The 25,772-nt window shown below is 39.8% G+C and overlaps 1 protein-coding gene across 4 annotated transcripts in view; it reads left to right on the top strand.

Moving 5' to 3' along the window:
• Positions 1–25,772, top strand: part of LOC309719642 (transmembrane protein 132C) — a 173,856-nt gene that overhangs the window by 70,269 nt on the left and 77,815 nt on the right. For all 4 annotated transcript variants that reach the window (XR_014280273.1, XM_082555910.1, XM_082555912.1 and 1 more), the window contains exon 3: positions 8,451–8,597. Coding sequence is in view for 3 of the 4 variants with exons in the window: in XM_082555910.1 (XP_082412036.1) it covers positions 8,451–8,597 (147 nt within the window). In the remaining variant the exon portion in view is untranslated. The remainder of the gene's footprint in view (positions 1–8,450; positions 8,598–25,772) is intronic.

The raw sequence follows: 25,772 nt of genomic DNA on the forward strand, positions 1-25,772 counted from the left end.
TTCTCAGATGGGAAGTGAAACTTAAAGAAGTCCAGATGCTGTTCTTTCCAAGCTCTTTAGACAAGTTTTGTCATGATGTTACCAGTTTTTGGACCCAAGCAGCAGACTCAGACCCCTACAAACAAAATGTAAAAGATTTATTACAGTGACAAATGATTAAAGCCAATGATTAAAGTTATTAATGTCAGGGAATCTGACTTGGGAGGGGTAGCTGGTGGGCAGGCTGGGGGTGGTGGCAACCAGAAGTGATTCAGTGGAAAGTTGGCAGGTGGGTGAAGTACAGACAAGTCTGTAGATCCCCAGAGAATGATTCGTTGCATGAATAGCGAAGCCTGGTGATTGGCCGTCAGCGCTTGACTCGTCACAGAAACATAGATAGCCTACAGAGTGAGCTCCAGATGAAGAACTTAGAGACAAACCGGGGCCCAAAGTCACTGGACAAATTGCTTAGCAATAAGCACTAGACCACAGTGGATGGCGGAGAATTGTAGCCACAGACTGGCCCACCTCTCCATCTAAGAGAATAGAAATCGAAAGAGAGAGATAGAGATAGAAAGCAAAGGCAAAACGCCCCCATGCATGCCCAGACCCTGAAAGGTTAAATATGTAATACATACTTAAAGAAACACTGCTGCTACAGACAAAGCAGGGGGATGTGTGTGTGTGAGAGAGGAAAAGTACTGTAGACTAGAGCAGCACTACAAGTGTGCAGCTTTAACAGCTTTGGTCAGTGAAATTGGGAACGAGCTACCATATTAATAAAGTTTAGCCTGTTTGAAGCCTGGAAAGAAAAAAGTGCAGACTGTGTAAGTTAACAGTATCAAACTATCACAACTCTATCATTAAGCAACAGGAGAATGTGCTGTACTGTAATCAAGTAATTCATTAATTTAACATTAAAAACAAAAACTGTTGTTTAAAACTCTCAGCCGCAGCCTCGGTGATGTTTAACAGTCAGAAGGCACCTGCTGATCTCTAACCTGGAAGTTACCATAGCAATATACCCAGGTAAGAAGTGAACCACATTGGTAGTACAGACAACCCAGAGGTAACCCTGAAGTTACCTGGATAAGACAACGATGAGTGCCGTCCCTGAGCCTGGTTGTGATGGAGATTTGTTCTTTAAAAAGGGGAGTCTTTCTTGCCACTGTTGCCAGGTGTTTGCTCAAAGGGGGTCATTTGATTGTTGGGATTTTCTCTGTATTTCTCTTTAGAGTCTTTACCTTATGATATAAAGCACATTTAGGCATCTGCTGTTGTGATTTGGAGCTATATAAATATAATTTAATTAAATTGATACTTGGACTTGGTTTGCTGTGTTTGCTGAGATAGACAAATATAACCTGTGTCCTCTTCTCCATGCTAACAATAAAGTTCTCAACAAACACAGGACAGGGGCTTTCCTCAGAGCAACTTGGGCATGTTGCACAGCAAACATGAATTTGCAAGGCAGTCTATCTGCTAGCTGCTAAGATATTTTGCAGAATAAGTAAAAACTCTGACCTGATGGGTAAACAAAAGGCCTCTGGGTGTCTTGGTAATCTTGAGCAATCCATTCAGTGGATGCCAAGCTAGCTATTATGACATAAAAGGACGGTAGCTAACATCAATAAGCAAAGCAAACTAACAGAGGGAGAGGTGCTGATGTTAATTCCACTATATGAGCATTTACACTACATGACCCCTACATGAACTCTGTGTCACACATGCAAACAAAAATCAGCAAAAAGTATAAAAATAAAAACCATGTTTTATTTTTTTAAGAATCAGCAAAAGTTTTAAAGCCTTATTGTGCCTTTGTGAAACAGAATCCGTGTGTTTCGATATGTCGCTTTGGGATTTAAGTGTGGGTGTTTGGCCTGATTTTTTTTTAATTTTTACATTATTATTATCATTGTTTTAGTTTTGGTTTTTCAATTTCTTGGCATGTTGTATATGTGTGTGTGTTCGTTCCGATCTCTGCTCTTGCAGCAGTTATGTTCTATGAAGCAGCACACTCATAGATGAGGCAACGCTTTTTACTGTTCAACCATTACAAAGTACTGTCCTCCTGCTGTTTCTCTGCCATTCCCTCACACTGCAGCTTCCCTCTTTTCTTCATTTCCCACTGAGCTCTTGCATTCCCTTCACACTGTTTATGTAGGCGGGATGGCACAATAAAACAGGAAAAGCTTCCTTGGGAGCTGCTGATTGCAGATGCATATGGTTCTCAGAGGAGTCAGTGGAGTGAAATGGTCAGAATAGGTCACCAAGCCCTGTGATGCAAGTGAGCCAAGAGCAGCCCAACAGAGACTGATGGAAACAGGCCACGGAGGTAAGGGGAGTGCAGCCTCAGTTGCGGGATACAGAATGCTGCATAGGGACTATCGTCAGTCTCAACCTTATTGGATTTCCCCCAGAAATGTTTATTTCTCTCACTGCCCTGCTGAGAAGTAGCTCTCCTACTTAGCTCATCACTATTTATTAAAGGAGCCCCTGAGGAGTCTGAGCATATAATCAGGTCTGAGGGAAAATGGCTGGCGGAGAGAGCAACGGATTCTAGGGAGAAATAAGAGGCTAGAATTTACAGTACTTGCACTGCCAGCTCCTTCGCTTTATCTGAGAAAGAGTGATGATTGTATGTGTGTCGGAAAGGAATGATCACAACTTACAACGTTAACTAATGAGATTACAGGTTAAATGTAAACTTTAATCCTTTATAATGTTTACAAAGAAGTTACATCAAACATTGTTTGGTGAAAAAAATAAAATAAAATAAAATAATATATATATATATATATATATATATATATATATATATATATATATATATATATATATATATATATATATATTAGGGGTGCAACGATACACAAAATTCCCGGTTCGGTTCGGTTCGATACTTTGGTGTCACGGTTCGATATTTTTTCGATACAAAAAAATGTTCATGCCTTTTTAATTTGTCATTTATTAAAATTATAAATATATATTTTAACTCAAAAGTACAGTTTTTAAATTTAACCCTAACCCTTGTGCGCGTTTTTTATTTTGACAGCGAATGCGCACCTGCGGACCACTTATGTGCACCCCTGGTTATTTAGCTCGTCATATTGCAGCCACAGAAATTCTTTTGTCCATGAAACCATAAAGCTGCACTTTCTTTTTGCCTTATAGTCTCATTTGTCATAACTTCTCCGTTTTGTGGTAAGCTTTTCTTTGGCTGTCACTTCTTCACCCCGACCTGTCTTATTTGGCTCAGCAGAACTAAAATATATATACTGCTACTTTTACACACGGACTCACATAAGCTCAGCGATTCTCTGCGTGATCAACCTCTCACATGTTTAAGCTGCGGGAGATTTCACTTGTCATGTTTGCATAGTAAGCTAACGATTAATAAGACGATGTCAGAGGAATTGGTGCACAAATTATCATCACTCACAGATCAGTGCTGTCATTGCAAAGTGAAAGCAAAAAAACAAGCGCAAATTCAAACGCGATTTCAATATGTCACATATTGACAGTGGCTCACCGATGCCAATGACATAATTACCCAGCTACATTTCTGAAAGAATGCAAAAGCATTGACATATATTTTTCCTACAATAGCCCGACGGGCAGGGTAGCCCGTCTGAAAAAAATCGCTAGCCCCAGGACGTCGGGCTAGCGATTTTGCGAGCCCTGTATCTGATTGAGGAATCACTCATCATGTATATGTATGTATGTATGTATATATATATATATATATATATATATACACACACACACATATATATACACAAGCACAAATAGTTTGAATAGTTCTCTGTTCTCTCGCTTTCTTTGTCCGATCATAAAGTTATTGAAATAACTGAGAGACAGACAACATTTTCAAAGCCCTCGTCTTTTTCTCCTTCTGCCAGTCTACCATAGTCAGGTGAATGATTGAACCACAGACAGTATTAAGCATAGGCGTGGCTTAGCTGATTTTTGTTTTTCTTCCTTTTTTGAATTTGAACTCACTCATCTGCCATTTAAATCAGTGCCTACAACCAACTGACTACCAAATGCTGTGTGACTGCTTGACTCTCAGCTGTATTTTTGGCTTTTTCTGGTTTAACCCTCAAGGCAGGCGTTGCAGATTTGCAACAAGTAAAAGCTAACAACCTGATTACCCCACATACATATTTTATGAGGTTTTTTTTACTTAGAAGTACCACTGCAGGTATTCTTTTGTGCATTAGCAACAAAAACTTAATTTGAGCCTGAGAGGGTTAAATGTGTGTTTTAGGACTTTTCAGCTTTACTGCCCATTTCAAAAGTAGTCAAAACATAATAAATTACAATCATTTTTTCATCATTAGCTTGATGAAAAAATGTAAATACCTTACTTATAGCTATGTTACTTATTTCTTTTTTACAGCATAAATAGCAAGCTGTGATTTGAAAACTACAACTGGGAGTACAAACCATGTACTCCCTGCATCCATTACTCAAATTACTCAGTCCTTTTTGTCTCTGTCTTACAGTACTGTGGTATAAATTAGGCTTGTCAGTGTCTCTTAGAGTCGCTGACACTTTAAAGAAGTTGCATCTTACGTCACTTTACACTGCCAGCTAAACGCTCTTTTCCTGTTCTCTTTCTTCCCACTGTGGGCTGTTGTCTCTTTCCTCCCCCTGTAGTTGTGTAATATTTAATATTCAGAACATTCAGACACAGTTCAGTGCTGTGGCTGCACAGGAGACATATTTAGTGACTGAGGAGAGCCCAGATGCATTGATATAAAGTGTTCTCTCCTTCACTTTTGAGAGGAGTGTCAGCTTGTCAAGCTTTGAGAAGGATTACTTTCTGACTTGTACTTCATTCTTTACCGGAGTCCTGTCATAGAGCTGTGTGATTAAGTTTAGCTTGAAATTTGTAAGGCAAGCAAAAAAAACACATAAAAATAATGCAAGCATAAAGATGACTCATGCATTTGTACAGCAGCCTATATATATATTAGTGTTTATTTTCAACTATGTATATGTCACCGCTCTGTAGGGATGGGAATATTGCTGCATAGATTTTTAAACCCTTTTCATGCCAACTTATGTTGCAATTTCCTGACTGTTCCTCTAATATCCACTGCAGAGTCACGCTCTGGGCTTTTCTGAGATGACTTGACAAGTATTGAATGGATTAACATAGCATTTTAGTATTGATTTCCATGCATTTTTATTTTTATTTTATTTCCTGAATTACAATTAGCAGATTAGAACACCCACACCTAGTAAACAATGAACTGGCACCAATTCTTCACACCACATCTGACTTTGGCTGTAGCATAAGTTTGGCATGTTTATAATTGTCCTGCTATAATGAAACTATCCTGTACTGTTCTTTCTTTTAGTTTAAATTAGTAATGTTAGCATTATGTAAAAAAAAAAAGTGCATTTTGATGAGGATTATTTACATGGAGAATGCCTGACTGAGGTTTCAGCATAAATCCAGAAGTCACTGAGATTGAATGTGAGCTATTTAACCTGCAGGTGACTCTTACACTGTCTGGTTCAAGCCCAAAGTGATCATTAAGTCAATAAAAGACACTTCAACTGCACTCCAACAACTGCTCTGTGAGCTCGGAGATGGTCTGTGGAGTAATGACTGGTTCCCCTCTGGGACTAAAAACATTGTGAGACCTCACTAGAAGCCACTGATAGACATCCTGATCACTCAAGTGTAAAGAAACCAGATACAAGACCCTGCTGCATCCACTGGGACCTGTGGAGGACTGTACACGAGCTTTTTGTGTTGTTTTGCCACTGCTTGAAAGTTTTACCACAGCATTGTCTTTCTCTCTGGTTTAAACAGTGAATCTAGTTTTAATAGAAAAAAAAACCTAGTGTGTGATTAATCCTTTAAGAGCGGCATCAAGCTTTTATTTTGGGATGTTCTCTGTGATTGCATAACAACATGCAGTGGTAAATCTTTTTTTTTTTTTTTTGATGTAGCTACTTTCCCTCTATCTGTGATTTCACGCTGTTTTCGAGTATTTCAACAACCGGGATCTTTTTGCATTCCCTCAAAGGAAATACATAATAGCCTTGTAGCCAACATTGTGGACAAATATATTGTATCATGGCCACTTTTTGTTATGAGCTATTACTCACTCTTACTGCAGTGGTACACAAACATGAGTATGAATTTTATTATTCTACAAAAGCCTGATGATAATATAACAAGCAGCAGAGCTGGTACCGTAGGGCCAGTTCAGTTTGTATTTATCTCTTTTTTGTGCAGTTTGTAGCTTGAACACCTGCAAGTAAAAGAAATACTGTGAGAATTACATTCCTCACTGGATTTCTGAGAAGAGCAGCACTTTTCATGGGCACCTTGGTGATTTTTAGTGCTGAATCGATCTCTGCCAGTTTACAGATTTAACAAATACTGTTCAAATCAATTAGGGGCAAAAATATCCAGAAGGATTCTTAGGCTTTTCTTCCTTGTCAGTGTTGCCAGTTTCTCACAAAGGATGCCACACAACTGCTGTAAACAGGCTGATTATTAAAGTTTCACTAATTTTCCTTTAAGTGTAAGTGCATTAGAGTAGCCTTATGCTACTATTTAGACTATTTGTATTTCTGTAGTGTTAATTCACTAATCTTCAGTTGTGTTTCCTTTGCTTGATAAAGGCTGCAGAGCATCAGCTGAATAATGGCGTGACACCAACACATGCATTTTTTCAACATGTTGCATTCTATTAAGATGACCCACAGGAGACTGCTCTTCATGTATGGATGCTCACTAAAATGCTACACAACAATCACTAAAACAATGGAGAAGTTGAAATCACAAAACAATAAGAGAAAATAATTAAAAAATATAGAACATGATTAAAACATAATTCTAAATATCTAAAGCTAACATCTTATACTGTTCACAGAATGACACTCGTGAAAAGGCTAAAGAGCAAAGGTGAGCTTTGAAAGCTATTAGAGAAGCAAACAACCTGACCTGAAGTGTTTTAGTGTTTCAGAGCTGCAGCTGCGAGGCTGTAGAAACCAGTCTGGGACTATTAACAGCTGCTGATCAGCTGGTCTAAGCATTCAACAAGGGGTATAAAACTGTAATATCTCTGCAAATACTCAAGGAAAAGCCCATGCAAGCATTTATATGTGAACTAAAGGTATTTAAAGTGAATCCTTTACCTCACAGGTAGCCAAAATAGGCAAAATATATGTTTACCAGATACTTAGGCAGCTGACTGTGCGAAGACTGCCTGTTATTCACAGACCTGCAATTTGTCAGCGGATCTCACGATTCACTGTACTCTGAGCATGGTCTGAAAGATGGCAACCTATCACTGCATCGTCCAAAAATTGGATACTCTGATCGAGACTAAACATGCGGCTTTGTAGAAAACTCTATAAATGTTCTATATGATCTCATCTATATGTGCACATCTCAAAAGGGAAGCAGCTGGCAGAAAGACATCAAATTATCTCGGAAACAGCAACACAAAGAAATATTATTTCACACGCGCGCGCACAAACACACGGAGTATGCGCACTCTCACAGAGCTGCCTTAAGTGTGTTTATCTTTGTTCCTATAGAGAGATGAAGAATACCATCTGTCATATTACCCATTTCACTTCTCACATATAACCGCCCTCACAACATGAGGCTTGACTGGGGAGGGCCGCTATATTCATTGGCATGGAGACATGCAATTGCATTTTAAAGTGCAGTAACAAATTCAGGATGAAAGCAAAGCCTTATCTTTGGTCTCATCTGCCAACCTGGTATGGATTGGATGGGGAAAGTGATTGGGCCTTCTGTTATAATTTAGTCTTCTCTTCAATCTTGGAACTTTGCTGCCACTCTCCGATAAAATCGTACGGGGCTGGGACCATGTTATTGATTGAAACATTAGCCTAAACATATTTTATGTCAGCACTTTTACCTTTAAATCAGTCTCTGTTCAGAGGATGTGCTTTATAATCTGGGTTATGTTCATCAAAGATTTTGATTTATTTTATGTTCTTTTATTTCCTTTGGACTTTTTTTTTTGTTCTTTGTAGCCTGCTAAGCCAAGGACATTGATGCTGTTATTTTGCCACAGTCAAAGAAACCTTTTTATAAATTTTCTTTCAGACTGCAAGGGAGTGAATCTATTACTGATGGAGGCGAGGAACGAAGAGGAATAGCATAATGATACGGTCACATCCCACTTGATGTCATGGCAAACAGCACATTTACCACACATGGCACATCCCGGCGAGGCTTTGCTTTGTTCGTTTTGATACATTTTCAATCAAATCCTGGTGAGAGTGTAGAGAAACGCGCACATAAAGGATGCGCAAATATGAAATGACACGCATTTTTACAACCAGCTGAAGGCACGCTAGTGATGAACAGAACAGAATGACCAAAAAAAGGATCCATCCTGTAACTCGTAGATGTACAACAACATATGCAATCATTGGGCACGTTTTCTTTGCTTTCTCCGCAGAGTGAAGTTAAAAGAAGGCGTGACGTTCCTCGGCGCTCGCCCCAGCAACCCCACCCAGTGGATAGTTAGTCAAGATGTGAGGAGCGAAGGCCACCGAGTGGTGACTCTCCACTGCCGCAGGAAGGAGTCCAGCTATGATCAGCAAAGGTCAGCCCATAAAGTGCTTTTCTTTGAATGACTATATCGAGTTTGGGAGAATGGCCTCTTAGTGACTTGTAAACATCTTCATGACCTTCAATTATAAGACATTAAAGTAAGTTCCTCACTGATGACAGCTTTTTAGTATGTGTATTTATTTTTTTAATGTGTTCATAACTACTGAACTCAACAGCCTGACTTCACATTAGCCGCTAAAAAAGTAGTTGTCACTTTTCGGATGTGCACAATTTGAGTTAGTAGCATCAGTTAGATGGCTTCAGTAGGCTTATCTCCAGAGTGATTTTTACTGTTGAATTAAAAAGTTGCTGATCATTCACATTTGGAAGGAGACACACACACACACTCACAGGCACCGTGTGAATGGTTATTTAAGCGATGTTCTCTTTGCTCAAATGACACACTTGACTTGACATAAAGGCCACGTCTGTTGACACAACTGTGGAGAGAGAAAAGTTAATCGACTATTGCAGCATCCCCTCTTCCGTCTCTCTCTCTTTCCCTCGTGCTGTCGTTTTTATTTGCGTACTTACTCTCTCCACTAGCAGGCCTCAAAGTTGTTTTGGTCATTTCCCATCTGCATTCACATCCTTAAACTAATCTGGCAGATAGGAACGTGATTGCCAGCGCAAGAGGAGGAGGAGGGGGGAGGGGGGGGGGGGGGGTAGAAAAAAGGTTGCCGCGTTAATTAAGTGCTGATTGAAGGCCTTTGTGCGTTTTAATAGTTTTTCCTTCTCGGATAAGGAAATAGTTTTAATAAATCTAACTTTCTAGTGACAGGTGTAATTTTATGGATTAGAGGCAGATGTGAAGCTGGGGAAGGCTTACTTATTCGCTCTTAAGCTTTCGTTCCACTTAGCAAATTCTAAACCACTCCCTTAAGAAAACAAGACTCCTGACATTGCAACTGCAACTTTATAATCAAAGTTGTGCAGGGGTTATTTAAGTGTAGAGCAGCCTGTGAAACATGTGTAATTTAAAGCTGCTGGTCCAGTGATTTATTTAGACATGTTACTATTAGTGGATCATCACAAGGAGTGATTGTAGGCTAACTGCAGTGTTACAGCACATAAAACAAAGACAGCTGCGCGTGCCGTTGAATAGTTGCGCGTCTAAAATTAATAGATTTTAATAGATGTGTCATTGTGAATCTGCACAGCTACATATAAGCCAGGAGCTGAGTCATGCTGTGTCTGTTGCAGATGCTTATGCTCAGATTTCAGTGGCCTTTTTATGTGAGGATTTAATATTTTTGCTTCTCAGAACAGGCAGTACATTTTTGGACTTTATTAACAGCCAGTTTCATACATGAACTGCCCCAAGAACTCAAAGTCGCCTCCGCACTGAAAAAACTTTTCAGACGCTCCATTCAGTCGCATAATAAGGTTTGACAGCTCAGTCTTATCATTATGTTTGCGTCTGTCTGTTCCAGCCTATTTTTACTCACATAGAAATAATGGTGAGAATATCTTAGGCTAACATGTTTGTTATCATGACCGAATAAGATATTAAATGCACTCTGAGGCTGCTGAAAGCTGAAATTGATTTCTGTTTGGGAAGTTTTTTGTTGCTTTAAAGCAGGGTTCCCCAATCCCAGTCCACGAGGCCCGGTGTCCCTGCAGGTTTTAGATCTCACCCTGGGTCAACACACCTGAATCACATGATTAGTTCATTGCCAGGCCTCTGGAGAACTTCAAGACAGTTGTTTATCTATTTAAATCAGCTGTGATGGATCAAGGACACATCTAAAACCTGCAGGGACACTGGCCCTCGTGGACTGGGATTGGGGACCCCTGCTTTAAAGCTTGTGAGATTTTAAAGGTGTTGGACTAGAGTTGATCTTACATCATATTTTGTTACAAACCTGAATACTAAAATGCATTTTAGATCTCTGTAGTACAGTTGTGATCAGGCTCATCACAGGCATGAGTGCTTTGCTAATTTGGGGCTTTTAATGATTTTTTTGAACTGAATGGAGCGACTTCACCAGTGGTCAGTATAAGAAAAGCAAAGATTATTCTGAACTTTGAGTCATACAAAGCTACTTTAGAAGTGTCCAAGAATAAGGAAGCTTTTAAAGGTAGCATGGGTACCAGATGAAACTCGGAGGTCATGTTTCATTTGTTCTGGCAGAATTCATCTGGACTCCTTCCGGTTTACACAAATGTTCTCACAGCTCTGCCTACAGTGCACAATGCCACACGTTTTTAAGATGACTTTTTATAGGTCTAATTATTGTAGGTCCAATAAGTATTTTGGTCTAAGGCTGTTACGGCGAGTGAGATGAGCCGTGTGGAAGAAATAAAGGAGGATCCAAATGCAGGCACTTGCAAAGGTGTGAGGGTGGTTTATTAAACACAAAATAAAAATGGGCAAACGGCAAAAGGAACAGAAGGCTATCTAAACTGAGAACAACTAAACTAGTGAACACAAACCCGGACATGAACATGAAGGAGGATGAGCAGCCGAGAATGACGACGGACAGCAGGGAAAACACACGAGTGAGACATGGTGGATATACAGACGGACCAGCAACTACAATGACAGAAGACACAACTTAAATACACACAAAGAAACACAGGGAGATTACACACAGGTGGTGGACACAGCTGGGAGTAATTAATGAGACGAGACAAGGGAGGTAAACTGAACACACTCACATGAGACGCAGACTTTCACAAAAAAACAGGAAACAAGAAAACACTGCACGAAGACGCAGACACGACACTGAGACAGACTAGACACTGAACTAAACCTGCAATAAACATGAGAACACAAAACCTACGAACTAATCCCTAAACAAGAATAACTAAAACATAGATTCATAATCACCATCATCATCATCATCATAATAAGAAGAAAAGAATCCAAAATGCAAAAACACACCAAAACACAACAACTCATAATACTGGGTCAAACTGACCCAGAACTGTGACAAAGGCTGTGGATGACACCCTTTAGAAGTCAAAACTGACCTGAGAGCTGGCACACTAATCTGCATTTGTCCGGTTATATGAGGCTAGCTTAAAGGTGTTTTTCTTCAAGGTCACTTCTCAACTTGAATTTCAGTTTTAAGTTTTTCAAAGTTTATCCAACTGCATGCTTCGCCTTAGAAACTCATATATTCATGCACCATATACACTTTGCTTTACTTATAGGTCTAAGCAGAGCTACAGCAACAGCCTAAGTAGGACTGAGCAGCAACACTTGGCACCTGGCTCCTCCTTGCCTCTGGAGCTATTTTCCTCCTTTAAGCAGGTTTTATTCTCTCCACGCTATTCCGCGACCTCACCGTCTCTCTCACCCACACATACACATTCTCCATTACAGTAGTAAAATCATGTTTTATTGATTTACTAAGTGAAGAAGCCAGAGACAAGAGTGAGCATATCTAGTCTAATCCCAGCTGTTTGGGCCATGTACATTGGGCTGCTCCTTAATCTCCACAGCTGTCAAAGTCACTTCACAGAGAAGACCAAAGAGGCCCCATGATGGCTATACAATGCACAATGCTCCAATTTTTCTTTCGTCTGGTCCTCCCCGCTTAGAGTGTTTTCAATGAAGCTCTTTTAAAAGGGGATTAAACATTGCTATCTCATCTGTTGAGCTGTCATTCAGTCTGCTTTGGTCTCTCCTCCGCTGCTTCCATGCAGAGGGGAGGATGAGGGATGTGAATGGTATAGGTCAAACAAGTGAGGATCCCATTTGCATTTTAAAGTTGTTTTTGAACAACAGGATGTATACACGATTATCTAAATATGAGTTAAGCACTCACTTGAGGATTTAGTTATTTACTTCTTCACTGCGACTCTGGAAAGCCATTCTTCTGTAAGAATAGAGTCTGTTTTCAATTGAAAATTTTCCTCATCTTTTAAAAGAAAATGTCCATAACCCTGCATAGGTTACAGTTAACGATGGAGCAAATTAGACCCACACTAATCAAAAATATGTTCCATTTACTCCTAAAGTGCTTAGACCAGTCTTACATCTCAAAAGTGTGGATTTCCTTGTACCCACAAGTTCACTGTACATATACAATTACAATAAAGGGTCATTCTATTCTATTTTATTCTATTCTATTCCTGTTTGCTACTATGTTATACTGCTGCACACTCAAAAGTCAGCAGAACATTGTCCTGTGCAATTTCCTGGACATTTTGAGTCATTCCTCTTTCCTGTACTGTGTGTCTGATTACACGTTGTTTTTACCATTAGGATGCAGCCCTGAAGTCACATTCCTCATGACGGCGTGTGGAAAACAGAATCATTTCTGAATAGAAGATAAATCTGAAAAGAATCTAATGGTTGACCAATTACTATGTTTGTGCATTCTCAAACATTTATGACAAGCATTCAAATTTTCCATTGAATTTAAAGGATTTTTTTTTTAATTTAGAAGAGTGTGCTCACCTGGCTCTGCAGCTCTTATTTAAATCAGTGCATTATGCTAACAAATACACAAGTTGTTAGTAAAATGCTCTCATGATTTTACCAATGTCGGGTTGTTGACTTCACAAACAGGCTGCAAAGGGACAAGGCAGGAACACAGACTTTTAATCATCGTTTTACATGCCATTTGTACAAATGAATAATTTGCACTGTCACTCTACCTTGGACTGCTTCCTAGACTTAAGTGTCTTTGAATAACGTCTGTGGAGCTGCTAATTGAAGCCTGTATGTATGTTTGCCGTGACGGTTGTCCAGATCCGATGTGTGCATGAAAGCACGACATTACAGACGGTGTGTCAGGTGTACACTATGTGCCGGTTCAGCCACTCGCTTTAAGCGGCTCGCCCTGGCCAGCTGAGTCCCTACTTTGTACACGTTCACACCTGATGCTCTGACCACACCTGACTCCCTGTGACTACACATGTAGGAAATACATGAAAAAAAACTGCTTTCGCTCAACCCTCATTTTTTTGTATCATCATCTAATTGTTGTAAATCAAAAAATAGATAATATGATTTTTGAACTTCTTTTCCTAAGCTCAGACATGGGTCTACTGGTTTACACACTAATAAGACCAATAAATTATCCCTAGTTTGATCCCGGGAGGAGGCGTAAATCCCTTCGGGGGTTGTGTCAAGAAGGGCATCTGGTGCAAAAATCTGCCAAATCAAATCTGCAGGGTTACCTGCTGTGGTGAACCCTTGTGAATAAGGGAGCAGCTGAAAGTAGCTATTCTTCTTAGAAGTTGTTGAATTTGATCAAGATGAACAGCTGAATCTGTTCCTCAGCTCTGCAGACTGAATTTTCCTATGGAAATGCAAACCTGTGCACTTTTCCCTGACCGACAGCATCTCTACCAATAACAGCAATAGCGAGGTGACAGCTTTTCATCAAGGGTTGCTACAGTGAGAAGATGCGGTGTGCTTTTAACTGGAAACAACAGAGCTGAATTCTCCCTAAAGCCACCAAAGGAAAAGCTGACGGCAGGTCTTTCCGATTCAATGCAACGAAACAACAACAACACCACAGTGAGATAAGAGCTGTTCACATTGTTGTTATGAAAAAAGTCAAATCAGATCTGCCCCAGTTGTGCTGTGTCACATAACACATTACCTTATAGCTCAGTTCCTAAAGAGTTTGTAAGTTAGTGGTTTTCTATTTCTATGGTCGCTATTTTGAAGCCAACAATAAAGCAAAGGGGTAAAAAAAAAAGAAAAAAGAATGAACTCACCTTGTCATAGTCAAGACTTAAGCTATCAAAACCAATGTATTTTGACCTGAAATGAGAAGCGTGCTTTTTCCCTCTGTTCAAAAACAAAGATGCAAATTTTTGGGGTAGAAAAATATGTCACTTTTCTCTCTGCATACCTTCGATGTGCCACGCAGCAGCACCAAGGAGAAGACGCTTGGCCCCTTTTCCATATTTCTCTGCTCTTTGTTATTTGTCATCCTGTGTTCTTAATGAATAATTGATATATTGTAAGAAGAATGATTTTTCTCTAGGCACTTCCTGTTGTGTTTATGGGCCTGTGTGATGGGAGATGACAGTCTTGGATCTTAAGTGAGCATTTATGGCCTCATTTATATGTAAATTATTATTTAACCTTATATCCACCGCCCTTTCTTTGACAGGTTGAGATTCTTAGCAATGGGGCTACAAAGACAAAAATGCCCGTGTGGAGTGCACATGTTATTGGGTGAAATGCACTAGATTGAAAGCTTTCCTTTGTCTTCATTAAAGGTGAGCTCATTCAAAACGAAAGCAGTCCTGCTTCTTCAGCATGTCACAAGGCATAAGTGGAGACCTCGGTAAAAGTGCCATGTCCAGCCCTTGGTTGTTCATTATGTCTGTCTGGGTGCAGATGTAGCTCTCTTGAGAGCCACCACTTCATTAATCGCCCACACCACACCCAGTTGAGGGTCGGCAGGCAGTTCACTCATTACAGCCATTTCACGAGGGAGCCAGTCCAAGTAGGAGCAGGGGGGGAGGGAAGATATAGTATATATCTAAAAATCTTGCTTAATTTAATAACGGTCTCATCGCAGCCTGTTTTATATTGTCTGAATCACATTTGCATAGAGTTCGGATTAATATAATTAAATTCGGCATTCATCCATTTTGCTATAAAGACACGTGACTTTTCCACTAAAGCAGCAGCTTGTAAATCTCATCAGTGTGAATACTTAGGATCCCAGATGGAAAGAAATCACACAGCTGTGTAATAACGGGTGAGATTTTGTAGCGACCCCACAATATATCTCCATTTCAAAGTTTAGAAAACCTTTAAAACAGGATTATTTATTGTTTGTGTCATTTATTGCAAACCTGAAATGAAACAAAGGCCTCAAGATAGCTGTTATAGTCTTCTAAGCCCCCTGGAAGAACATTAGGCATGTGTGGTCCTTGTCATTCTTGGGGCTTCAGAGAAATTCATAATTATATGTGAGTGTTTCTCTAGACAGACAGACAGACAGACAGACAGACAGACAGACAGATAGACAGACAGACAGATAGATATAGTCTATCTATCTATCTATCTATCTATCTATCTATCTATCTATCTGTCGATCTGTCTGTCTGTCTGTCTGACTTACATGTGAAAGAATTGTCTGAACAAATGAAGTTTTGTTAGGGTTCAGTAGTCCTGAGAATGAGCCACATGTTGTAGGCTTTATGCTGTATAATACTGCATAAATTGAGGCTGAAATGAAATTGCCTAATTACATTAGGGCCAAACAGGAACTTGACAGTCCTTATGCTAACACCCTTAATAATGACTCAGCCCCGTTCTCAGTGGCTTCCATCTACCGTAAATATACTCCGTCACTGAAGCCTCATTGATAGCATTTACCAAAATACACTAGTCCAAATTTTGGTTAATCTCTTAATTATATAATTGGCATGTGATCAGTACTCATCTGTGTCAGCCAAACTGTCATTTTTTTAACGAGTCCTTTTTTTTATTTTACTGTAAGGCTGGCGGAGAAACATTCAAAATGCTTTTAGCGGGAGACGTGGTTTCCTTTATCAGTACTGGAGCAGAGATTTGGCATATACTATGCCCCCTCCCTCCCCACACACACACACACACACTCACACACACACACACCAGGACAGCCAGATGATTACAATAGACAGCCTAGATTACATTTGACTGTTCGTGCTGGCCCCCTGCTCAACTGCCAGGGAAACAATATTGGGAAAATATGCCTCAATGTGCCTCATTGCACTTTCTCCTAGTTCACCAATAGCCAGTAATAAAACTCAGCGGAGAACATTATCAGTGCTGCATACATCTGCACCAAATGGCCATGAAACTTTTCAAGTAAGCTTTGTGAAAATATGGAACTTCTTCATACAGTACATTTCACTGGCTTTACGTGGAATCCTGAAAAGCTTTTGAGAGGTGTGGGAATGCGGCTTGGTAGTTCAGATTCACTCATGTCATGCCACAGTGCATGCCACCTATCAAAAGTGTACATGCAGACAAGAGACAGATTGAGGTTTGTATTTGAGAATTATGAAGGTTTATCAGTGGATATCCCTCTCTTAGAGATTAATCCCCTGGAGGATTAGAACATGGTCTCTAGTATTTGGAGGGTTGCATCACTTTTTTTTCTTGCTGTGGTTATGTGGATTAAAGCTATTAATAATGCTTTCTTGATATAACAAGCAAAAGTACCTTTTTAATGGAGATAAACACATTTTTATTATTTTCACTTTTTAATTGTGTGTTTCCCTATTAAAATAAACAGCTGCACGTTGCCTGATTACTTTCAGATTTCCATTATTCCTTTATTTTGTTCAAAAGATTTGGCTAAGCCAGAAAATAGGGTGTTTTTTTTTTTAAGGTTGAAAAAAAATCAGGCAGCGTGCGATTGCTTATAAAAATGCATCGTTGTTGTTGTCGTTGTTGTTGTCGTTAATAAAATGTATACAGCTCTATGATTCTTTTTATTTACCAGTGATTCACGCGGTTGGTCAACATGACAATCAAAAAGAATAGGGATTATTCTAATTGTGATAAATGAAAGTATGTGTGACAATGTTCATGCAAAGTTTCAGATTCACCCACCCGTTAATGAGATAGTAGCTACAGACCTTATAGTAAGATTCACTCAAGATACAACACTATGCGGTATTCCACCTTAATTTGCGTACTTTATTCTAAAGACTATATGACAATAAATCACATTTTATTAATAAATCATTTTAAAGCCATAAATAAACAGAGATCTTCCTCACATATGAAGTTTATACCATAGATGGTAAAAAAAAAAAACAAAAAAAAAAAAACAGCTAGCTTCTAGGCCGGAAAAATTAGGGCAATGGACAAGTGTTTAATATACTAAAGACCACTAGATGGCGATCTAAATCGCTCGTTTTGGTCATGAATTAAAACGTTTGTATAAATCTTGATCATACCGTGTTTCCAAATAGAAGATTATCTGTGTGCATGAAACCAAATATTTAACAGGTTGTCAGTGTGTCATCAGCCACAGTCGCCCCTCCTCCCCACATCCATTGTTTTGCTCCCTTTTTGCAGCGACAGTAGAAATCCTCAACTCAAGGCTTTAAAATAGGGCAAATCGCCTGCTTTGCATTTAAACCTCCCCTATAATCTATTAAGACCTTTCATCTTTGTTTTCAGCGTGAAACAAAGGCCAGAAACGACCACACTTTTATTGTGTACGTGATGATGCTTTTCATTCATTTGCATATGACTTTAAAATGATTTAGTAATTAGATTTGACAAAATATCTTAAAGTCTAAAGTCCCCAAATTCCACTCAGATTCAGGAAAGATAATCTGTGGGAGGAAGGCCGAATGGCTAGTCTAGTGTAATCAGATTGTGGTCTGTAAAACATTGTCCCTGATCTAAGAGCAGTTGTAATGGCATCCCCCTCCTAGCTATTAATGCACTTCAAAGCTGAAGAGCATCACTTTGGAGAATAGAAAGTATATCATTATGCATGGCTCTGGTGTTTGAGCATTTAAATAGTACCCAATCTCAGAGCATTTCTTACTTTTTTAACCCAAAAGCAGCCTTTGCCTGTCGAGAAGACGGCTGGCTTATGCAGACGTAACCTTGTGGAGGGGAAAGTCAGCCATCATGGGAACTTGCAGCCTGATAAAGATGCTGGTGGTAGGCCTCTCACCTACAGGGGATCCAGCATTTGCATCGTATCCCAGAAAAGACCCTTTCAGGACAAGATGATGTAGCTGTTCATCAAAGTCTTAAATATTCAATAATATGAATGAATAATTTGCATCCAGCACAACTGGGTGCATGGGCTCCAGACCAGGTTGGATACTGTGGTGTGGGCGGCAGCATACATAGAAGAGATCATCTATCCAGTTGAATTCAACATTGAGTACAGCGGTGGAATCAGATGTTCTTCCTCCATAAACATATTTATGCTGATTACATTTTCTGGGCACGCCAGCACAGTTTTGGCAAAATTAAACCTGTGGTGAGACTGAAACTGTTGCTGGTGTTGCAGTGCTCACTTCAGTAGCACTCAGCCAGGGAGACAAAGTGAGCTAAGGTGTAAACATGTAATTGTCTACAAACTCACTAACAAACACACTGCTTGCTTCTCTTCTAATTACATCTCTGTAGTGTCTGCTGAAGAAGTACTAAGTCTGGACTGAATTGCAATGAGATTTAGCTCATTCAGCACTCCGGCTCTGATGAACAGCAGCTGAGTGCGGAGAATAAGTCCACTTGTCTTTAATATTTCCGTTCAGATTTAACTCGAAAACTCCCTCCCTACAAACGTGTCTAACTGAACGGGCAAAAGAAACCCTGGCCCACAGTTGGCTCTAATTAACCTCAGTTTATCTTGGCTTTCAAAATGATTGGCTTTATACTGAAACCCATTTCATTTAAAGAAATGCCTGGCCTGGCACCAGCACTGTCTCATTTATCTAACCTGCACAGGAAAAATATTTAAATGAGCCTATTAAAAGAGGCCCTGGGCTGTTGAGAAAGGTATAGAAATGGTATTTGAAAAAACAATGACCGAAGGACTTTAGACAGGGAAGAGAAATGGGCAGCAAAACAAACAGAAAAGGTACCAGTCACATCCTCTCATCTGCACTACAGCACTTGCAGTGCTAACACTGACAAGCAATCTTTTGCTGTCCTCTGTTATCATTCCCGGTTTAACAGGTTGAAAGCAGAGCTCTGTCTTAAGGATAACATGCAGGGAAAAGTAAAATGTCACTAAAGGCACTCTCTTCCTGCAGCCTTAGTGCTAGTTTAGCAGGACTGACCACCCCTGACATGTAATCAGGCAGTGTGTACAACTGACTGCTAGTGCTGAACAACAGATACATTTGGAATTGAAGCTGTAATTTATTTAACTCGGCACAGTTATTTCTTTTAAAATAGCTGATCTGGAATTTGTATCTCAGTATTTTGACGAGATCTCGCGTGGTAAAGATTTGTCATGACTGCACGTGACATTAATCTTAGAAAATGACAACACAAATAAAATTTGCCACAAAAACAATCAAAATGTGACTTTTTTTTAACCAAACTGTTCATTCTTAATCAGTGAGCAAGTCAAAGCAGGACCAGCGGACACGTTCATGTGCATGTCACCTCTTCCCACATAAACACTCAGCACAGGTTTAGTAGTGCAGATTTTCCCACTTTCTCACAAAGGCAGACTCACGAGTGTTGTTGGAGTGATTCGAGTTGTAACCTCGGGTGATGGTGAAGCATCTAAAGCGGTCCTTGACTTGTGTGAAGAGACACTGAAAAGACACCCACAAAAGCTCCTCGGCAAAGCGATGATTTCACTATATAACTTCACTACATCGACGGCCACTTGTGCTCATAACAAATGCATAATTCACAATTATTAGAACACCTTGACGGGTGTCTGCACGCCTTTCATTGATGCGCCTGTTAGCGGTGGCAAAAAACCCACACAATCTCAGTCTGGTGCCGATGCAGTCAGATGTTTCCTGTGCGATCTAACTCAACTCTTCACAGCCACTGGATCAGTCCCCCATCTCTCACAGGCCATAAGTCAGCGAGGAGCACTGAATCACTATGTTGAATATGTAAATGGATGCCATTAAAGCTCTCTTTCTTTAATTAGTCTTTTGATTTCATGACTGAGTGCTTCCAATTATGGATCAATGTCTCATTTCTGCGCACGGACCCCTGAGTGTGCGGAGGCACTTTTTTCCGTTACAAAATGCTTTATAATTTCTCCTCTGCCAACACGGCCGTTCACATCACACTTCCCAATCAATGAAAAATCTTGCTGCTGTAAGCCCGCTGATATATGTGCACCAGTAATATATTTTTATAAACAGGATCAAATTTCAACATATTAATGTAATGGCCAAAATTTGTGCTGTGAGTGGGAAATGTAGGGGGAATGTCGGTGTACTTATTCTGGTAGAAATTTTGCACCGAGCACTTTAAGTGGTACATAAGAGGGGCCTGAATAGAGCGTAATATCGAATTTCACTCCTGACTGGGAGCCGCGAGTATGCTCAGGAAGAGGTGCTGACGTAGCGCTTTCAAACGGTATCGTGCTACTCGTGTTCTGCAAAAATAGCGTATAGGTGAATGGATTGGAGCAGATGTTAGCTACTCAGGGGTTTTATCAATCTAAAAAGATAGACATCTCACAGTATGTGTGCAATACTAATGCTTGTGTATGCTGGGAACATTATTTCCGATATAGGTTGGTTCTTGAGAGTCTTTCTGCTAAAGCCTAAAGCATACAAGATCATTTTTTCTTTTCTTTTCTTTTTTTATATACAGAATGAAATATAGAAAGGCATCCTCTTCATTTAGTCTGCATTAGTTAGGTGGGAAGTAACAAAATTACCTTAAAATACTTACTTGTATTTATTTTTCTGACAACCTTTTACTTTTAACACAAATATCGGTATTTTCCACTCCTCACATTTTCAGTCTCGTTAGGGAAATTATTAAATCCCAGCAATGCACAGCTTGTGACATCAAAGTGAGATGAGCCTAAATGGAGAGAAGAACAACACACAACACAGGCTTTTTGCATACAAAGAGATGGAAAAGGCAAAAAACATAGAATTTATGTAGCATTATATGTACCTTCATAGTATTATACTTAAGTAGGAGGAGCAGGAGTTAAAGTGGGATGGAATCATCCACAACATTCTTTTTTTTTCTGGTGCAGATGTCCATAAGTTGTGGTTTCAGTTATTAGTTGGTGATGCTGCAAATTTTGGTACTGATCCAATATTAAGTATATATAGGGCTGGTATTGCCAATGCCAATATTAATACTTTTAACTTATAAAGGCAGCTTGTGTCATGATTCATCAAAAGAATCATCACCAATCTGCAATTTCTGAACACATTTAAATGACAACTAAATTACTCTTATTTTTACTTTCAACAATAATTAGTTAATCCAACAATGCACACCACCTAGTTTTTCATTTAAATAGAAATTGGGTTTTTTGGAGACTTGAAATGTAAATGTGTGTGTCTTTAAAGTTTTTTGGGTGACTTTCTGTTTGTTAACCCTTATCCACCTGCCTAGTCACACTTTAGTCATAAACTGTACTCCTTTTTCTTTTTAGGTGTGAAGGCAAAGTAAAAACAAAATACAGTTTGTATTTTCATGTACTAATATTTTGTTATTATCATATTAATATAGTGCAAGGTTCAGCTAGCTTTGCGACTTTTCAGACCCTCTACTGCAGACCTTCTCAAAGTGTGGGGCCCGCCCCCTGGGGGGGGGGGGGGGGGGGGCAGAGCCATTGCTGGGGGGGGGGGCATGAAAAGGGAAAAAGCAAAACAATGCTTGGACACTGCTAGCATGGGGCGCCCACACAAACGCAAAGCAGGAGATGAAGCATCACTGAATATGTTTCCAAACCAACTTCATTCTAAGCCAAAGACTAGAAAATATGGTGAAGCATATCTTCCCTTTGGCTTCACCTGCACAAGTGCCGAGGTAGCTCTCCCCTGCAGAATTGGTTTCCCCTGCGCTGGGCTCTTCAAATCACGGACAAACAGTATCCCACCAGGGTTTTAATAGTTTTGCAATTTTCATTAGTTTTTATTTTTATTTAGTTTTGACTTCAGATTTTCAATTTTATATCAGTTTTAATTAGCTTTTACCAATTGTTTGCTAGTTTAGTTTATTTTTTATTTTTTTGAAAATCCTTAGTTTCAGTTTAGTTTTGATTAGTTTCAGTTATAGTTTTAGTTGTGTTTGCAATAATTAAGTGTAACAAAATCCCAGTTTTGTCATATCAGTCATGCTCTTCTGCTTATCCTTGGGTATGTTGCTATTCCAGCTACCACACCCTGCACCCTGGACAGGTCGCCTGTCTGTCGCAGGGCTAACACGCAGAGACAGACAACTCACATTCCCACCTATGGGTTCTTTAAATAAATAAATAAATAAAGGCAGATGAACAACCATTGATACCAGGCAACTATAAAATGTATATCTTGGCCCCAATGAGACTATCAACTCTTGCAGCACCGAGTGTTCGTAATTTTGGTTCAAGTGAATTGATAAACTTTTTGAAGGCAATTGACTCACACGGTTATGTAGATATCCCAGTCCTGTTGTCTCGGGATGCATCACGCTGCCTTGCCTGGGGTTAGCTTCTGTTTTCTGGGGATGAGGGTTGAGTGTGCTCCCTTACCTTCTCAAGGTAAGCTAGGTTAGCCTTCTTGTGTGAGCTTTTCAAGAGCACTTTAAGGTTTGTGGGATTTTTTTTCCCCCTTTAGAAATGTCCCTCATAATTTGTCTCTTTCCACTACAAGACACTTGCTTTATCCAAAACACAGTCATATTCAAAGTAATCCCAAATTGGACTCTGGCGCTTTCTCTTGACTTTTCCTGACATGATTCTGCGCGTGGACGGAGCAGCAACACAGACGACTCGACTAACGTACTGCCACCTGCTGGCATAATGAGACACAGCAAGACAAAAATCTGGAAACTAAACTTCATTTTCTCCCTTGACTATTGTATGACACGCACACATCTACGAAAACTAAACACATTTTTGCTATAAATTCAGTTAATTTTAGTTAGTTTTGTGAAAACTCGTTACAGTTTTCCTTTTTTTGTTTTTATTTTTATTTCCGTTAACGAAAATGTTTTTTCACTTCTAGTTTTCGTTATTTCGTTAGTTTTCGTTAACGATAATAGCCTTGTATCCCACATTCTTGCTTTTTAGTTCACAAACAATTGTTGTAATAAATAACTACTTCTGACATTTTGGAGATATTAGCTCTTTATACAGTAAAGTTACAGTGGGATACGAATAATATCAGGCTGATCCTGCCAGGATTTATTCCCTAGGTTCAAATAACGGACAAACAGCTGTTTATGTTTTTGAACCCATTTTGCACAGAGAGGCATTTTTTTGAAAAATGTATTGATAGCAATGTTGAATATTATTACACAGGGGAAAAAACAACTACATGTAAAATAATTACACCGTGATGCCTCTGCCTTTCTAAATAGAGGGACAGTAACTGCGTGTGTAAATGTAAGCGTGTAAAAGCTTTCTTTTTGCCTTATAGTCTGATTTGTCATAACTTCTCCTGCTGCTTTTACACACGCACTCACATAAGCTCAGCGATTCTCTGTGCGATCAACCTCTCACATGTTTAAGCTTGCTGCGGGAGATTTCACTTGTCATGTTTGCATAGTAAGCTAACGATTAATAAGACGATGTCAGAGGAATTGGTGCACAAATTATCATCACTCACAGATCAGTACTGTCGCTCTCTATACACAGTTTGCACGATTGCAAAGTGAAAGCAAAAAAACAAGCGCAAATTCAAACGCGACTTCAATATGTCACATATTGACAGTGGCTCACCGATGCCAATGACATAATTACCCAGCTACATTTCTGAAAGAATGCAAAAGCATTGACATATATTTTTCCTACAATAGCCCGACGGGCAGGGAAGAGATAGATTTTGGTAGCCCGACTGAAAAAATCGCTAGCTCCGGGACGTCGGGCTAGCGATATTGCAAGCCCTGTATCTGATTGAGGAATCACTCATCTTTGGAAAAGAGAGTTTATTACAGAGAAATGGCTCTTTCCAAAATAAAAGCTATACTATCCGCTTCTTCTGGGCTATATTCTCAGCAGCATAAGGAGAATCATGTGCTAACAGCTGTCTAAATGACTCGGCTAAAGTTAGTAGCATGCTTGTTGTTTTTGTCTTTGCACTAGGATGATGTCGGCGTAAATGTGCAGTCATATTCGTTGTGTTCCCACTAGTGCTTTCAGGTTAATCTCGTTGAAATGACCTTAACGCCACAACACGGCAAATCTCCGTTAACGAGCTACCGCCGATCGCCCCGTGCATGGGGCTAGACGGCCAACACGTTAACGAGCTAACTGCGCTAACACACTAGTTCACACCAATGTAATTGAGCATTGCATGGCACATCCAACATACTGTTTTACTTTAGTCCATGACTCGCTTACCTTCAGGGTCATACGTCACATGAAAACCAAAATAATTCCAAACGCCAGATCTGAATGAGAGTGGGGGAGGTCCATGTTGCTGAGAGCTTAACTTCTGTCTCGCTAGCTTGCCCTGTGCTCTTCCTCCTGACTATGCTGTCTGTGTGGAGCGCTCAGTGGATCTGCGCTCGACAGTGCAGCCTAGGCGGAGTAGTCGAACACAGATTCACTGAGCGCTTAACACAGACAGCATCGTCAGAAGGAAAATTGATAAAATAAATTACAAATGTTGTATTGTTCGATACATATGCGTACCGAACCGAAAGCACTGTATCGAACGGTTCAATATCGATACGAATATCGTTGCACCCCTAGTAAACATGTAATTGTCTACAAACTCACTAACAAACACACTGCTTGCTTCTCTTCTAATTACATCTCTGTAGTGTCTGCTGAAGAAGTACTAAGTTTGGACTGAATTGCAATGAGATTTAGCTCATTCAGCACTCCGGCTCTGATGAACAGCAGCTGAGTGCGGAGAATAAGTCCACTTGTCTTTAATATTTCCGTTCAGATTTAACTCGAAAACTCCCTCCCTACAAACGTGTCTAACTGAACGGGCAAAAGAAACCCTGGCCCACAGTTGGCTCTAATTAACCTCAGTTTATCTTGGCTTTCAAAATGATTGGCTTTATACTGAAACCCATTTCATTTAAAGAAATGCCTGGCCTGGCACCAGCACTGTCTCATTTATCTAACCTGCACAGGAAAAATATTTAAATGAGCCTATTAAAAGAGGCCCTGGGCTGTTGAGAAAGGTATAGAAATGGTATTTGAAAAAACAATGACCGAAGGACTTTAGACAGGGAAGAGAAATGGGCAGCGAAACAAACAGAAAAGGTACCAGTCACATCCTCTCATCTGCACTACAGCACTTGCAGTGCTAACACTGACAAGCAATCTTTTGCTGTCCTCTGTTATCATTCCCGGTTTAACAGGTTGAAAGCAGAGCTCTGTCTTAAGGATAACATGCAGGGAAAAGTAAAATGTCACTAAAGGCACTCTCTTCCTGCAGCCTTAGTGCTAGTTTAGCAGGACTGACTACCCCTGACATGTAATCAGGCAGTGTGTACAACTGACTGCTAGTGCTGAACAACAGATACATTTGGAATTGAAGCTGTAATTTATTTAACTCGGCACAGTTATTTCTTTTAAAATAGCTGATCTGGAATTTGTATCTCAGTATT

Source organism: Aulonocara stuartgranti, assembly GCF_965226115.1.
Source record: "Aulonocara stuartgranti genome assembly, chromosome: 12".
Classification (NCBI taxonomy): Eukaryota; Metazoa; Chordata; class Actinopteri; order Cichliformes; family Cichlidae; genus Aulonocara; species Aulonocara stuartgranti.